Source organism: Bufo bufo, chromosome 1 (genome assembly GCF_905171765.1).
Source record: "Bufo bufo chromosome 1, aBufBuf1.1, whole genome shotgun sequence".
Classification (NCBI taxonomy): Eukaryota; Metazoa; Chordata; class Amphibia; order Anura; family Bufonidae; genus Bufo; species Bufo bufo.
The window spans coordinates 324,486,866-324,505,572 of NC_053389.1; the positions used below are offsets into that span (position 1 = coordinate 324,486,866).

The following is an 18,707-nucleotide window of genomic DNA, read 5'->3' on the forward strand; positions in this document are numbered from 1 at the left end:
AATTTGGCACACAGACTGCTACATTTACAAGAATAGACAAACGTGAAGACACATTCTATTTGTCCCCTGTTGATAAACCAAGGCCATAATGCTGAACTATTTACATAGAAATAAGTGGCTTATATTAATTTAGTTTGTTGAGATGGCATTTTATAAAAGAGATCAGTTATTCGTGAAGTTCGCCATGCCCACAGGTGGCCATGAAAATGTTTTTGCAATGGTTGTAGAAATTTGTAAAGTCAAGTATAAATTGTGCCCATGATAAGAAAATGTCTACACATGAAAATGATGTTCAGTCATAAAGAAAATATTTGTGATTGCTGTAGTTATAGGGCATATGTTCACCATGAAATAAGTCTCAGGAAAATGTGTAGAAGTATGGCAAAGGCATTATTATTGTCTAAAATGGCCTCTCAAGATTTTTTCACTGGGACTCCACCAGCATGAACATTGCAATATGAGTTTATGTAATGAACTTTGTCTACTGGTGAGACCTCACCAGTAGACAAAGTTCATTACATAAAAATATTACTTAATTTATATTATATCTAAAGGTTTCCTAAATCTAAGTTAACACTGAAATAAAAACAAACAAGAGTAAATTATGATGCTAAATGAGATAGTCTTGCCTTCAAATAAAAGCTCATTCTGCAAGGATGATCCACATATGATTATTCTTGTGAGTGAGGCTCTCCTTACAGTTCAAGAAGCCCTGACAGATCTGTGCCAGATCAGAAATTGTTTTAAAGATAAGAATTGTTTGCATTAAGAGACAGAAAGCCAATGAAAGAGCCGCCACAGTCAACAAGTTATGGTCTCTATTAGAACAGGACATGTATAATTAAATAAAACTTAAGATAAATAGTTTTAAGATACTCTATGTTTTTTCCTTAGATTCATATAGAATATGAGATAAAAAATGGTTTCACATTTCATTGGATGCCCTATTACAGTGGTTGTGCCCTAAAAGATTTGCTTCTGGGTGAGAATACCTCCAGAACTTGATGCTACATAGAGGCTAGATATGGCGACATATGAGTTCCTATTCTGTAGAGTAGAACAAAAGTGATGTTTTCTGAATACAATATGAAAAATATTGTTAACTGATATTATAATGTTATCTGATTATATTACATATTAGATTATTAAACTGATAATCAATCAGTAGTCACCAAAGTAATACACGGTATAATAAATCTTCATATTTTTTAAGTATTATATATTTGCATAGAATTATTCTACAGGTTTTCAGCTAATTTGCCTGAGAACATTCAAGTCATTTTGTACTGCTTGATTAAGTTTTTGTTCACTGAGACGTTAAGTTAAAGACTCATTCCCCCTGCCCTTGTAGTAGCTTTTTTAAGTAACTGCTTAATGGTAATAGGATTAAAATCATCAAGCAGTGACAGAAGTGTGGCTAACATGCTAGTTAAGTTGTCAATTAAATTACTAGGTCTGGTGTTTTGGCCTGAAACCTTTAATGGTCTTAATTTTCCTCCAGGAATACACAATGGATGTTTTCTTCCGACAGACATGGATTGATGAGCGCCTAAAATTTGATGGCCCCACAGAAATACTTAGGTTAAATAACTTAATGCTCAGTAAGATTTGGACTCCAGACACTTTTTTCAGAAATGGAAAAAGATCTATCTCTCACAATATGACAACCCCCAATAAACTCTTCAGAATCATGCAGAATGGGACAATTCTCTACACAATGAGGTGAGAAAACTGAATTTCAAACAGCTTTAGGCCTATGCTGAAATCATTTCTGTACATTTAAAATGCATTTTTTCTGTCTCTATTTGACATTTTTAAGTGGTATATACTAAATCACCCGTAAATATCCAAGCGTAACATGATGTTAAACTTTAGTTGACCTTAATAATTAGTGTTAAAAGGCAGACAAAAATAGGTCATCTGGAAGGCTTTATTACAGTGGACAACCAATTAATTAATTTAGAAGATGACACATTTGGACAAAATTATGAAAATCAGTTATGATAGCAAGCATAAATAGTGGCGCTCTAGTGGTCATTAACAGCCACAGAATAAATAGACTACTTAATTCTTCCAAGAATCTATATTTTGAAGAATCAAGATTAAAAAAATGTCTCATATGATTACCTGACAGACCCATATTGGAATACATTATGCACCTTTCTCATGAAGTGCTTACACTTTCCTGGTTAATGGCATGATAATTCACTATTACAGGGCAGGGCAAGCAGGAAGTGATTGTTATCCCCTTTACCTTCCCAAGGTAATGGCATGTATGTGAACTGCAAAGTTCGAGTTCGTACCGAACTATGTGAGTTCGGATACCGGGACCCGAACCTGGACTTTTTCACTGGTTTGGTGTTCAGGTGATTTTATTATTTTCCGTTATAACATGGTTATATCGGAAAATAATAGTATTCTTAAGACAGAATGCAAAGCAATATGGCCATTTAAGAGGTTAAAGAAAAACTCACCTCATCCACCTGATTGCTAGAGATGGCCTTGCGGTTCGCCAGGCGGTCGTTTTGCGGCGAACTTTGCTCGTTCACGATTCGCCGAATGGACGAACATTTGGCGATGTCTGCCGGTGCCATATTCTTTTACATTGTGAAAAACTTTGACCCATGACACATCCATCAGGTGTTACAGGACAGCCAATTGAGACGTTTCAGCACATGGACATAACCCCTACCTTGTAAATAAACCTGATCTGGCCGCCATTTTACATTCAGTCTTTTGCCAGTGTAGGGAGAGGTTGCTGTGTGGAGCACGGACAGACTATTAGGGACACCAAATGCTAGCTAATAGGGCCATAAAAGTCATTTTATGGACTGGTATAGGTGTGCTATCGATAGGTGTGACTTACTGAGGGGTGTAATATACTTATAATATACTTTCTAACATAGAAAATATATTATAGCATTTGTATTGTGCAGCAGTTGTGTGCGTTTCTGCTGCGATACTGCAGCTACACAGAGTGCCAAACGCTATTGGAACAAATAATTTCAGCTGCTGTGATTTAACAGTTGCCCCCCAAAAAACTGATTGAAGCAGGGGTGTTATATAAAAATTATATACTTTCTATATAGTGCATTTGGGTAGTGCAGTATTGGTTTGTGGTTTTGCTGCGTTACCTCAGCTACAGATAGGGACAAACGCCATGGAACAAATAATTTCTACTGGTATAATATACCAGTTTCCCCCCAAAAAACTGATTGAAGCAGGCGTGTTATATACCAATTATATACTTTCTATATAGTGCATTTAGGTAGTGCCGAATTGGTTTGCGGTTTTGCTGCATTACCGCAGATACAGATAGGGACAAACGACATTGGAACAACGTACTCCCGTGGCCTAAAATAAAATGTTTCTAGGCTCCAACAGGACACATTTCAGAGAATTTCCCTTTAAGACACATAAAAATGTCCCCTGATTAAGATACATATTTTTGGTTGGAATTTTTGTCATTAATCCCCCTCTAGTATGTCACTGTCCATGTTGTGGTACTATTTGTACACTTCTACTAAGTATTTGGTGGCTGCATATATGAGCTGAAGGTTTTTCAAGTTTGCCTGCCATTAAAGTGAATGGGGCCCGCCACGAACTTGCGGTTTGCAAACCTTTGATCACGTTCATGCAATCGCGAACCGTCCCGGCCGATGTTTGTCCATCACTACTGATCGCGCTGCAGCAGCTTCTTCTAGCTTCACTGAACAGGACCTGTCCTGTGCGCCATGACGTCACCGTGCTCTCCCACATGGTGATGTTAACACGCATATTGCAGGTCCTTTGGCAGGTCCTGTTTAGTGAACATAGAAGAAGCTGCTGCAGAGAGATCAAGTGGATGGTGAGCTTTTTTTTGTTTTTTTTAACCCCTAAATGGTCATATTGATTTGCATTCTGTCTTACGAACGCTATTATTTTCCGATATAACCATGTTATTATGGAAAATAAAGTTAAGTTCGGGTCCCCAATGACTTTAATGAGGCTCGGGTTCAGGGTCAAGTTTGGGCACCGAACCCGAACTTTGACCGCACCTGGCGAACCCCAACTTCCTTGGGTTTGCTCATACCTAGAGGTAGCCCCACCACTGTAGAGGTGATAATTCATATATCATGGTGTTCAGACTGTTGGAACTCACATAAATCACTAGACTGGAAACCTCCTTTACTGTGATCCAGTTGGCTGTTGAACATGAGTAAAGATTATAAATGAATGCACTTGGCTTGTGCTATTTTATAATAGAGTTACTGAAACAGCTGGCTACTGAGAATTGCACAAAACAAGAGTTTCCAAGAAACTGTACAGCTGTGTACTAGAAGGAAGCAATTAAACCTCCAATGGACTATACTGGAGAAACCTTCATTCCTCCATCTTCTGTGACCAATTGGATTACAGTGAATGGTGGTGGTGAACAAGTGGATCCTATGTAAGCAATAGATGGGGGCCCAGGCACCAGCTCACACAAATCTAATATTGGTTACTTTACTATTATTGAAATGCATAGATTGGAATCTCATTTGGTATTAAAATGTACTCTTTTCTGAAGTAGGATACATGATGCTAAACAGTGCCACACCACACACAGTCCTATAGGATTAGTGTAGTGCAGGAAATGCCAATGACACTATGGTTTGTACAATCACATTAGCTATTGTTTGTCTTTACTGATTAATAAGAAACAACTTACTCAGGGTCCATCCATTGACCCACCGAGCCAGCCAAGGAAAGAAGGGCCATGGACATACTTTAACTTTAAATCAATATTTACAATAATAAACCATCACAGGAAGGTAAAAGGCTATATAAATAGCAGGACTACTTATACTATAAAAATCATACTAATAGTATACTAAATAATACTATCTTTATTCCAGGTTGACAATAAAAGCAGAATGTCCAATGAGGTTAATGAATTTTCCTATGGACGGACATGCATGCCCACTTAAGTTTGGCAGTTGTAAGTATAATGAATTCATCCTTCATTGTGAAAACTTTAACCCCTTCCCGACGGCCCATTGACTATATAGGTCCAATCTGCACAAACCCCATGCAGATAGTGTGTACCTCGCTGGGATTAAAGCTCCTGCAATCTAGACACAGCGGGGACCCTAAGGAGAAAACAGGAGTGGTTTCATACCACTCTTGCCTTCTCCAGTGCCGGCAGGAGATCGTGGGAATAGTGCCAGGAGGGAGAGTAGGAAGCAGCTGAGCAGCTTCCTCTATTAGTCCTGACGGTTACGTGGCTGCCAGGTGTCTCGGGGCAGGAGAAGAGCTGCAGAGTTTTAGGAGACCCACAGGGGGCTGTTTTCTCCAAAAACTCAGGCTTCTGTGGATGCCCAGTTACAGTGGAAACAGTGCAAGTAAAAAAAAAAAGGCAGTGTCCTCTAGAAGTCTTATGTTCCAAAAATGAATTAAAATATAAGTAAAAAATAATAATAAAAATAAAAAAGGTAAAAATTAATATTAAAAATGCCATCGCTAACAGAAACCGTCAGCATAGTCACCACTGCAATAATACATTTCGTGTCAGTTTTAATATTTAAGAAAGAAAAGGTATAATAAAAAATGACTTTTTAATAAGAAATATCCGTTTTCCCCAAATTAAACCTAAAAAAAGTAATAAAAAAATATAAAAAAACATGCTAATAAAAAGTCCTAAGTGTCAAGTAAAAAAATCACAAAAATTATTTTGATAGTTAAACAAATAAAAAAAGTTTGGGTCACTAAACCACCATGTGCACAAACTCATGAAAAATTGCCTGCACATTTAGGCCTTTTTTAGATCCAGTCATAAAAAGGGTTAAACTATAAGTTATGACATATTTTATGTGCTGCAGATTATTTGAATGATCTTATAAATACATATACAAACATTTTTTTTCTTAAATGTTTTTTTTTTCCGATAACCCCAAAAAATTGGAAGCTCAAGGAAACTGTGTAAAAGAAAGAAAACAAAACACTTTTTTGAAAGTCCCTACATTTTAGCTTTAGTTTTTATGGGTCAGACAACCCCTGTAAATATTTGTTCATTCTAACTGCACTATCCAGACTTTGAATAGCACTGTTAACACTGTAGTCATGGCTTCTATTTTTACAGAGCTGATTGTGGTCCAGTAGGCATTTGTTTTACTAGAAAGAATAGAGCAGCTTGAAAATTTTGTGAACAGAGCTTAACTGGATTAACTTCTGGTTATAATGGCACTGTGGTTTTGTTATATACTAACCACAGAATATTAAAAGTTAGTTTATTAAATGAGTTATATGATCTGTTATTATCTTTTCCATTGATTTTACTGGTGACACTAGTGACACTGACATATTGAAATATTGGCTTTCTCTGCACAAGCATCCAAAAATTAAGTGTAAATTAGGGTAGAATGTCTGTCTGTATTTATACACACAGAAGTGTTAAAGGCATTATCTGAGTATAAATTTTTCCCTTTGCCTGTGCTTCCCCTGATAGGCCCAACAATTTACTAATGCACCTGTGCTACTTTTTCTGTCTCACTCCGGAAATTGGGAGAGTAATCACATGACTGTTCCCTATATGAAAACTGTATTTCCTCTGACATCATGACCAGGCCTCTTATGGTACCCTCTTTCATAATATCCCCCCAAATGGTCATGATGTCAGGCCCATGTGATCTTAAAATGGTCAGGTCAATACGCTGAATGAACAAGCAGTATAAGCTGAGTGCACTGCTTGTCATATTTAAGCTGTGTGGGAAGAAATATTAAGAGGAGTCAGCAAGAGGATGATAGAGGGTGTAGTAAGCAGAATTTTTGACCCAGGGAAAGGTGTAGTAGATGTTTACATTTCTGGCTGATCTGTCAGCACACAGCACTATGGGAAGTGTTGTAGCTGCAGCTCATCTACTCACACAACCTGGAAGTTCGGATTGTATACAATAGAGCACAGCAGGAGCATGAAGATTGAAGTGAAGACTTAGCAAAAGTTGACAGGTACATTATTATGCTCTGTAGGATACTAGATGAGGTTTATACAAAAAATAAATATTTTTTTAGGATCCAATACATCTCTTTTAATTGTCAGAAGAAACAGTGGTTGTTATGAAGTTGAAAAAGCCTGGAAAAATGTTGCCGATTATTTGGGAGAGGCAGCAGTATAGTATGGATTTGGAAAGAGTAAGAGGTGTAGGGCTAATAGTGGCAGTAATAGTAGCACCAGTAGTAGAAATTCTGTATGGAACAGACAAGGCAACAAGTGTGTGGATGTGTTTGGGTACTAGGTGAAATAGTGACAGCTGTTTAGGGGTAATGGTAGTAGGTATAAGGGAAGTGGCTGTAGGGGGATAAATAGCAGGGAGTAGCAGCTATGGCTGTGGCAGCAGCCATATGGTATGGAACATGAGGGTAGGCAGGCAGACAGCTGCAGTGATGTAATGAGGCCAATGATCAATAGCCACCATTAGCAATGACATATTCAAGAGACTCAGCCAAAAAGGAGTGAAAATTCTCATAGACCCATGTCAATTCAATTCGACAAAAGCAATGTTTTGTACACTGGCAGGAGAAAACTTTGTCTGTTTTGGTGTGATGACGCCACCTGCTGCACTGAAAACAGTGACAGCACAGCAAAACTAAACTGGGCTTATTTAAGCAGCTCTTTCAATATGGCTGGCCTTGGGAGTTAGGAAATATGGTATGTGCCAGGAAAGGCCACAGTCACTTAGAAAACGAGACAGTTTTAAACATAAAAAAAATAATAATTAAATTACAGCTGGGCAGAAGTATGAATATCATACAGCAGAATTCAATTTGGGTAAAGGGGCTGAACTGTGTCACATTTGCATAACGAGGAGATAATTTTTAAGTCTACCTGCCTGGCAAAAAGTCCAACTGATGGCATACAGAAGAATTCAATTTTTGAAAATAATTCAATTTTGTTAAAGATGCAGAACTGTGCCACTATAGACACTTAGCCAAAGGTTTGACAGATAGGAAATGGCAAAAACTGCAGCTGATGGCATAAAAAAGAATGTAATTTTTTAAAAGAATGGGAATGTGCCATACACCTGGCCAAAAGTGTGATGGGTGGTATATGGCAAAAACTGCGGCAGATAGCACAGAGAAGAATAATATTTCAGAGAAGATGAAAATTTCAGTGAAGGCGTGGAAACGTTCCACAATTACCACAAGTAAGTCGTAAAGCAGCAACTGCTAGGCCAGCAACATGGCCAGGTGGAAGTTCAGCTTTCTCACAACCGCATTGTAGAGTGCATTGTAGTTGTAAAAGTTTTCTGAACACACATTCAATTATCGAGGCGGAATCTGAGCAAGAGAACAAGTAACTGATGAGGATGCTGATAAGGACACTACTGGTTTAGGATATGGTCTGGCTGCCTCAAAGAAAACCTGGAGTAGGAGGACAGACTTGTTCCGTCTGCTCGCCTGTTCTTTGTTTCCACTGGATCTGGTGATGTTGGCTTATGTGTGTAGCACTCCGCAACATTTTAAAAATAATACAATTTTTACAGACAGCTGGGCAGAAGTAGTAATACTATAAGACATAATTATATTTAAGAAAAGGAACAGAACTGCACCACATTTACCACAACTAAGTGGTATGGCAGCAACTGAACCAACATTTGGATTTTATTCCAGCGTCCCATTACATCATATTCAATATTAAATGGTGCCATTAGAAAGAACAACTAGTCTTGCAAGAAACAAACCCTCATATGGCAGAAAAAAAAAATTATGGCTCAGGGAATTGCCATGTCAGGAAAGGGTTAAAAGCATGGGTATAATAATGTCATTATTGCAGTAAAATGTGTTTGCTGTAACACTGAACGGTATCTTACAATAATATACAATGTGTTCAATATCATGGATATTTCTTAGTGTTTGCAGCCGAATGTATACTACTGGGGAGCTGGCAATAAGCCTATGAAGCTGTGTGGCAGTTCGTACATAAAAATATGCATTTCTTCTCCATATTCTATCCCTATAGTGCCCTTATAGTAACCTATTGTAGTAACTGGCTTGTTTCTGCAATTGTTCTTGGCAGACACTGACAGAAGACATCCTTTTACAAGCCTCTACACTGCCCTATGATTGGCTGATCAGGCTGTCTTTCAGCCTCTGAGCAAATCAGGGCAAGCCCTCACCACACTTCCCAGTGTCATGTGATCCTTCACCCTTCATCAATTTGTACATTATAATGCTGCTGGGCAGTTTTTGTGCAGTTTATCTGAAATTACAAAAAAAATAATTGTGGATACCGTTGGCAATTTTTTTAAATGAAATTCATAACAAATCCTATTTGTTTAGAATCCGTTGGCTTATCTTTAGGAAAAATGTAACAGTTTTTCAAAACAATATAAAAATTTTGTTACATTAATCATTGTCCCAATACTTAATGCAGTCATGTCTTAAAATACTTCAGTAGATGCTATACTTTGAAGAGTTATTAAGTACATCATATTAGCAGCATCTTGTAGCTATTATTATTCCTCATATACAGATGCTTATCCCAAAAGTGAAATTATTTATACATGGAAAAAGGGTCCTTTGTACTCAGTTGAAGTGCCAGAAGAATCTTCAAGTCTTCTACAGTATGATCTCGTTGGGCAAACAGTTTCCAGTGAAACATTGAAGTCTAATACAGGTAATTTAAAGGAAAAAAATAAAATATTTTTATAAATATGAGTTTATCTTTTAAGTCATGTTTTCATGTAAACATTATTATCTTTTATTTTTTGGTATTCTTAAAAATTTTATGTCATTATATATAGCATGTAACCATAAATCCTAAAATCTTGCTGTTTTCACACTGACCTCTGAGCTTCACGATAGTCTGACACTTCAATTTCCACAGGCAGGATTATGATGAGGAGCAACAATTATTTAAATTGCACTTAAACTTTACAGAAATATTTTCTAAATTGTTAGCAATATCCTTATTATTTTTGTTACTTTATTTGCAAATTTTTATATATTTTAATTGTTGATTTTATTGTTTTACAAGCAAAAGAGGTCCCTGATTTTGGTCCTTCCTGATGCACTTTTCACTATAGTGCTTATAGAATCCATACAGAGGAGCCATATATGCGGTGTATGGATGTTGAGTTCTACAGTATGCGCTATAGTGAGTGCTGTACTAGAAGAAGAACACATTGGCCCAGATTCAAGAAGCACTTGCGCGGGAACAAGTGTGATTTGCGCCGCGCAAGTACTGATTTGCTCCTATGCAAATTTGCGGCTGATTCTGTAAACCAGTTAAGCCTGAAATGCTGCCATTTTCCCGCGCACGCAGCCTAGCTGTTCCTGCGCAATTTTGCGCGGGGTGTAAGTTGCGCCTTCATGGAATTCACTCAGCGAATATGCAAATTAGGTACTGCCGATGATTCAGAAACATGCGCGTGTGATGCGCATCTTGCGCTGGAAGCGTGCAAGCTTTTTTCCCTGGGCAAACTTGCTCCTGTTAAAAGCAGGGGCAAGTTAGCAAAAGATGGCCAAATGTCATCTGAAGGAGCGCGCAACTTCAGCAGCACCTAGACAGACGATCTGAACAAGCAGAGCACCCACATTTTCGGGGACTACAAATAAATATAAAAACTCATATCCTGAGCATATAAAAAAAATATAATCTCATACCCTCAGCATATAGAAAAATAATAAAAAAATCATATTGTGTTGAGCAAAAAAATGTAGACATAAAATTATTATTATTTTTTTTCTTTGGTCCAAGGGTGCCCCGGCTCTGGCTCCTCAATCTCCGTGGTGCGGAGGAGGCATGGGGTGGGGATGGAGGGGTGGGGGGAGGAGGGGGGGGGAGGAAAAAGCAGGATGCAATTCAGCAAAGAACCTGCGCAAGTCTGCTCCTATTTATTTGCTCTGTGCATGCAGCTGAGCAGGATTTGCCCTGAAATTATGCTAGCAAACCTCTGCTGAGCCGAAAATTCCTCATTTACATAGGGGCACACCCACTTTGACTTGCACGGCCTTGCGCCCTCAGCTTTGCCTTAAACAGGAGCAAATTAAGTGAACAAACGATTCCTGAATCAGGTGGCAATTTGGCAAAATTGCTCCAGCGCAGAGAAATTCAGCTGAGCGGCTCAGGTGTAAGTAATGGGCAAATCTACCTGAATCTGGGCCATTGTTGTTCCTGCCTTTGACCTCCACTGAAACCTGTGCATCATACATCAGGACAGGATACCATGCACAATGTGCTATGCCAGGATTTAGTGAACCTAAGAAAGGACAGGCAGGGGGGCCTCTTTTGCTTGTAAAACAATAAAATCAATACATAGAGTATATTACAAAAATTGTTAGGCTATTTCTAACAATAAAAAATATATATTTCTTGAACGTTTAGGTGCATTTAAATAAAGCTGGAGACAGATAACATAGGATCACATCACATCTTCATAACAGTCTCCCATGATGTAAGTTCATTTTCATGCCCATTTGACTTCAGTAATGAAAATTTCTGAACTGCTGCTCACAGCTGCAAGTCAAACAAGGTGTCTGCCCTTATTATTATTCACATGAGACAGAATCAAACTATAGAAACATATGCTTCAGGATATGATCTACAGTCATGGTCAGTTTTGAGACTGACACAATTTTTTGTTTTTATGAAGTTTGCTGCTTCAGTTTTTATGGTGGCAATCAGATGAAATTAAATGACTGTATTTTTCGACCTATAAGATGAACCGGCCCATAAGACGCACGGAGGTTTTAGAGGAGGACAATAATAAAAAATGTTTCATTAGACCTCAGGTCAGACCACAAATAAGACCCCCATTCAGACCTCAGATCAACCCCCCATGCCTCCTATCATCAGCCCCCATGCCTTCTATCATACCCCATGCCTCCTATCATACCCCATGCCTCCTATAAGATTCCATGCCTCCTATAATACCCTATGCCTCCTATCAGACCCCAAGCATCCTATCAGCCCTCAAACCTCTTATCAGCCCCCAGACTCTTATCTGCTTCCACGCCATGGCACATACACAGGAGCAGGCATGTGTGTAGACTTAGAGGCGGAGCAGGCATGTCTGCCAGGAAAGCCTGCTCCGCCCTTCATCTGCCTACTCCCACACACCCACCAACATTTTCACCACAAATCTGCTGGCCAGCCAGTCCCTGCCAACCTCCACCAGACGGGGCCGGCCATTCTCTATCACCATGCACCAGCCACACCACCTGACCCTACCACCCAGCGGCCATCCCGATCAACAAGCACACGCTGTGGCCACTGGGCTCTCCCTCTCCAGGTACACGGATGTCTGATACATCACAGGCTGCTGTTTCTATGTAGTGCAGCCTGCAATGTACCATGCAATGCGCCACACATTTTATATTTTTTTGCCCTGTATTCACCCCATAAGATGCACTAGCGTTTTCCCCCCATTTAAGGGGGGGGGGCGTCTTATGGATCGAAAAATACGGTAACTGTAAAACTATTCCTTGCCATAAAAATCACAAAAAAAATTATTTCCACTGCATTTCAGCCCTGCCACAAAATGATATGCTAACATCATTTCAGTTATCTTTTGACAAAGTGCTAGTAAAGACAAGGCAGCTGATATTACTGTCATGCTTATTGAATAAGAAAAGCAGACTGGTTGCTTTAAAAGGGGGTGATGTTTGAAATCATTGTTGTCTTCTTCTGGTAACCATGGTTAACTCCAAGGAAACATATGCATTCATTATTACTTTACATCAAAATTGCTTCACAAGCAAGGACATTACTGCTTGTTAGATTGTAGCTAAATGAACCATGTACAGTCCTGATCAAAAGTTTAAGACCACTTGAAAAATGGCAAAAAATCATATTTTACATTGTTGGATCTTAACAAGGTTCCAAGTAGCTTCAACATGCAACAAGAAGATATGAGAGTGAGACAAAACATTTTTTGAGCATTCAATTAATTGAAAATAACGATTAAACTGAAACAGGCTGTTTTTTAGCTGATCCAAATTTTAGGACCACATGCCTTTAAAAGGCCAAATCTATGCAAAGATGTGGATTCATTGTCAGTTTCTGTCAGGTAGTCACACGTTGTGATGGCAAAGGCAAAAAAACTCTCCCTTTTTGAACGTGGTCGGGTTGTTGAACTGCATAAGCAGGGTCTCTCACAGTGCGCCATCGCTGCTGAGGTGGGACGCAGTAAGACAGTCATTTGGAATTTCTTAAATGATCCTGAGGGTTATGGAACAAAAAAATCAAGTGGAAGACCCAAAAAAATTTCACCAGCACTGAGCCGGAGGATCCAATTGGCTGTCCATCAAGACACTGACGATCCTCGACCCAAATTAAGGCCTTTACTGGTGCTGACTGCAGCCCCATAACCATCAGACGGCATCTGAGACTGAAGGGCTTCAAAAACAAAAAAGTCTTCAAAGACCTCGTCTCCTTGAACACCACAGAACTGCTCATTTGGACTTTGCAAGAGAGCACCAAACATGGGACATTCAAAGGTGGAAGAAAGTTTTATTCTCTGATGAGAGAATTTAACCTTGATGTTCCTGATGGTTTCCAACGTTACTGGCATGACAAGCACATCCCACCTGAGATGTTTTCTACGCGCCACAGTGGAGGGGGCGCCATAATGGTCTGGGGTGCTTTTTCCTTCATTGGAACAATGGAGCTTCAGGAAGTGCAGGGGCGTCAAACAGCCGCTGGCTATGTCCAGATGTCGCAGAGAGCATTCCTCACGACTGAGGGCCCTCGTCTGTGTGGTAACCACTGGGTTTTTCAACAGGACAACACTACAGTACACAATGCCCGCAGGACAAGGGACTTCTTCCAGGAGAATAACATCACTCTTTTGGCCCATCCTGCGTGTTCCCCTGATCTAAATCCAATTGAGAACCTTTGGGGATGGCTGGAAAGGGAAGTTTAAAAAATTGGACAACAGTTCCAGACAGTAGATGGCCTTCGTGCGGCCATCTTCACCACTTGGAGAAATGTTCCCACTCACCTTATGGAAACGCTTGCATCAAGCATGCCGAAACAAATTTTTGAAGTGATCACCAATAACGACGGAGCTACTCAATCCTGAGCTCATGTTTGGAAGTTGGATTTCTGTTTTGGGGGGGCTTTAGTTTTTTTTTTGGAGGTGTGGTCCTAAACTTTTGATCAGCTGAAAAACAGCCTGTTTCAGTTTATTCTTTGTTTTCATTAAATTGAATGCTCAAAAAATGTTTTGTCTCACTCCCATTTCTTCTTGCTGCATGTTGAAGCTCTACTTGGAACCTTGTTAAGATCCAGCCATGCTAAATAGGATTTTTTGCCATTTTTCAAGTGGTCTTAAACTTTTGATCAGGACTGTATGATGGATCATCAAGAACTTCAAGTAGAGAGGTTTACTTTCTGTGAAGAATGCTTCAGTGCACCCAAGAAAGTCCAGCAAGTGCCAGGACAGTCTCCTACAGGGAATTCAGCTACAGAATCAGGTCACCACCAGTGCAGAACTTGTTCAGCCAGGCAGGTGTGAGTGTATTTATACTCATAGTGAGGCAAAGGCTTTTAGAGGATGGTCTGGTTTCAAGAAGGGCAGCAAAAAAGCTACTTTTCTCCAAGAAAAAACATCAAAAACAAACTGACATTCTGCAGGAGGTGCAAAGAATTTCTGCAGAGGACTGGAATATATTTATTTTTAGGCATGAGTGAAGCTAGCTTCGGATCCTAGATCCGAAGGTGCTTCACTCAAAACTTCGGATTAATGATGTATGGAGATCCATCCTCCGATGAGGTGAAGTCAGTTATTCTCGAAGTCTCATGAGACTTCTGTGAATAACTTCGGTATTTGATTTTTAAACTGGAAAACCATTTTAAAACTTGGATCCGAACTCGGCTTCAGTTCTGATTGGTACATTGGAACAAAAGCCGAGCTCGGATCTAAGTTTTAAAACATAAAATGCCTATATTTTTTTTCTATATACCATAAAAACATCTGACAAAGATCTAAAAACAGTGAAGCATCAAACTTTTTAAATAAAAATTTGTGTTAATCTCAAAACTTTTGGCCACAACTTTTTTCTAGCAGAAAATTATGCATTAACAAATCTTAGGTTGTCATCTTTCAATAAAAAAAATGCAACATTGCTATGGGTGCAAAATATTAAATGAGTTGTCTAGAACCAACATTATTTATAGGCCAAATGAACAAGGTTCCAAACACAAGAAAGGCACTCCCCTTTTCCAGAGTTCCTGCTGTGGCTTCCATTCCCACCATTCATGTACATGTCATCATTTCGGTCTGGCAGCTCTTAGAAGCAGCATGGAGAGATGTCATAACACTGAAATGGGGAATCTGGACTGTGAAATGGTGAGTGCCTTTTATTTAACCTTGTACAGCTATACTATCCTTTATCCTTGACAACCCATTTAATACTGCCAAACGTATGCTTACTAAATATATGTACATTTCCATACGTTTAAATATATTATATGGTATCTGAATATTCTATGATGTCTTCATGTCTTTATACAGATTTTTGCCTGTCTTCCATAAAATGCCTATTGCATGTGTTGCTTCTGCTTTATGTCTACACAACAGTTTTAGGCTACTTTCACACTTGCGTTAGGAGCGGATCCGTCTGGTGTCTGTACAGACGGATCCGCTCCTACAATGCAAACGCTTGCATCCGTTCAGAACGGATCCGTCTGCATAACTGTTTTTTTCAGATCTGATTTTTCACTTCGTAAAAACTCAGATCCGACAGTATATTCTAACACAGAGGCGTTCCCATGGTGATGGGGACGCTTCAAGTTAGAATATACTAAAAGAACTGTGTACATGACTGCCCCCTGCTGCCTGGCAGGTGCTGCCAGGTAGCAGGGGGCAGACCCCCCCTGTATTTAACTCATTGGTGACCAGTGCGGCCGGCCCCCCCTCCTTCCCTCCCCTATATTTAACACATTGGTGGCCAGTGCGGCCGGCATCCCCCCTCTCCCCCTGTTTTTAACTCATTGGTGGCCAGTGCGGCCGGCCCCCCCCCTCCCTCCCCTATATTTAACTCATTGGTGGCCAGTGCGGCCGGCCCCCCCCCTCCCCCCCTGTTTTTAACTCATTGGTGGCCAGTGCGGCTGGCCCCCCTCCCTCCCCCCCCTGTTTTTAACTCATTGGTGGCCAGTGCGGCCGGTCCCCCCTCCCTCCCCCCCTTGTTTTTAACTCATTGGTGGCCAGTGCGGAACTCTCCGCTGCCACCAATGATGGGGGGGTCGGTCATTTTAATTAGGGGGGGGGAGGGGGGGCCGGCCGCACTGGCCACCAATGAGTTAAAAACAAGTGGGGGAGGGAGGGGGGGAGGGAGGGGGGTCGGCCGCACTGGCCACCAATGAGTTAAAAACAGGGGGGGAAAGGAGGGGGGGCCGGCCGCACTGGCCACCAATGAGTTAAAAACAGTGGGGGAAAGGAGGGGGGGCCGGCCGCACTGGCCACCAATGAGTTAAAAACAGGGAGGGAGGGGGGGCCCCGCCGCATCGCGCCAGACAGACCTTTCCCTTACCAGTAGGAGGAGCGCCCGGCAGGTCACAGACATCGCAGGTAAGTATAATGCTTCTAAAATTGCTAAGTAACCATGGCAGCCAGGAATGCAGTAGCGTCCTGGTTGCCATGGTTACCGATCGGAGTCCCAGTGATTAAACTGGGACTCCGATCAGAACTCTCCGCTGCCACCAATGATGGGGGGTCGGTCATTTTGACTTGCATTGTAAGTCTGGACGGATCCGTTTTCGCTGCAAGCTTCGTTCGGGTGTCCGCCTGCTTAGCGGAATGGAGGCAGAACGGAGCCAAACTGATGCATTCTGAGTGGATCCGCATCCACTCAGAATGCATTGGGGCTGTACGGATCCGTTCGGAGCTGCTTGTGAGAGCCTTCAAACGGAACTCACAAGTGTGAAAGTAGCCTTATGTGAATAGGCAGCAAGCTATAATACCAAATTGAAAATACATTTGCAATATCCCAGTGGATTTGGGCTGCAATAAATAGCTGCCGTGTGACTTTTACAAACCTAAAAATGACAATATTGAAAAGCATTTCCTCTCTTCAAAAAATGAAAATAAATGTATAATTTAAAGGGGTTAGCCAATTCTCTAAAATCAACCCCCCATATGTAGGGCCCCTCACATTAAATATACTTAACTAGGTACTCGCTACCTGTGCCGCTCCTGGTCCACCCACCACCGCTGCTGCTTCTCCCCATGAGTATATAAAAACATCCGGAGTCGGGGAAGGAGGGACCAGTCAATGGCAGGAAGGGAGGGGGACGAGCCTCCCTACCGTCACTCGCGATGCTAGGGAGGCTCGTCCCTGACCCCACCTGCCATTGGCTGCTCCCCCCAACCCCGGATGTTTTCATCCACGCACGGGGAGAAGCAGCAGCAGCGGTGCAGGGAACAGGGGCGGCGCGGGGAGCAGGAACCCAGTTAAGTATATTCAGTGGGGGGGGCCCAGCATATTAGGTGGCTTTTTATAGGATTGGATAACCCCTTTAACAACAAAATAACTAAATTCCTAGTAAAATTTGTTTAACAACTAAGTTAAACGAGCTGTATTGCAGAAGCACGGTAGAACAGAAGCATGGAGCACTATATGACTTACCACAAACTACTTGCACCTTTGCATGAGGACCAAGTGGAAGTTGATTCAGGTTTATTTTTAATAACATAATTTGTTAGTAATTAAAGCTTTCTGTTTGAGATTATTAAAATCCTTGTGGCTATGTATTATTTCTCATCAACAGGTGAATATATTGTAATGACGGTACATTTCCATCTCCAAAGAAAAATGGGCTATTTTGTGATACAAACCTATATCCCTTGCATAATGACCGTCGTTCTTTCCCAGGTTTCTTTTTGGATCAACAAAGAATCTGTGCCAGCTAGAACAGTTTTTGGTATGACTTGTGTTCAATGGTATTTCCATAATCTCCATTTCACCACTCATTTGTCACTGCTTATCTGTTTTAGGTGAATATTCTCAACAAGTAGTGCTCTTCTATCTACGAAGGAAAATAGGTTATTATATCATTCATACATACATCCCATGTAGCATGACTGTTGTCTTGTCTCAAGTTGTCTTTTGGATCAACAAAGAATCGGTTCCAGCGAGGACTGTTGCTGGTACGGATCTTAGACTAGTTATGTATCTATGTTGAGATGTTGTTAGTATAATAGAAGCATTAAACTAGTAAACAGGTTGTTTGAGATTGTTAGAAAAAGCTTTCTTCTTCCAGCAACATGAATACTCTTTGCAGATAGATATTTAACAGAAAGGCGCTAAGTTGCAAAACCAAGGCCAGTATATGAACAAGAAAATGAATTATTTCTAGAGGATTGCAGCCATGATTTTCTAATCTTAAACAACCTATCCATCCCTTTGCTGCTGTCAGATGTAGATGCTGTATGTGTAGGGATATATCAAACCACTATAGTAAATAGTAGTTTTCTTATATCTCTTGCATTTTAGCATGACAACATCTACTTATGGTGCCTGAATATTCTACCTAGGACAGAAGGGTCTGGTACTTCTCCATGATTTATTCCTAACGTTCATGCACACCTCTTTGTTTCCTCATAATTTAGCTAGTCTGGAGAGGGTAGTCCCCCCTTTCTTAATGTTCATTCTAACATCTTTTTTGCTGTCTGTAAAGGGTGGTCATGCACAAATTCCCACTATTCAATAGCAAAGCAAATGTTACTGATCAGGACTGTGTATTA

The 18,707-nt window shown here is 40.5% G+C and overlaps 1 protein-coding gene across 1 annotated transcript in view; it reads left to right on the forward strand.

Moving 5' to 3' along the window:
- GABRA6 (gamma-aminobutyric acid type A receptor subunit alpha6) overlaps positions 1-18,707 on the forward strand; it is a 129,361-nt gene that overhangs the window by 3,833 nt on the left and 106,821 nt on the right. Inside the window, exons 4-7 of the mRNA XM_040404793.1 lie at positions 1,502-1,722; positions 4,878-4,960; positions 9,491-9,634; positions 17,958-18,110. Of these exons, the coding sequence (XP_040260727.1) occupies positions 1,502-1,722; positions 4,878-4,960; positions 9,491-9,634; positions 17,958-18,110 (601 nt within the window). The remainder of the gene's footprint in view (positions 1-1,501; positions 1,723-4,877; positions 4,961-9,490; positions 9,635-17,957; positions 18,111-18,707) is intronic.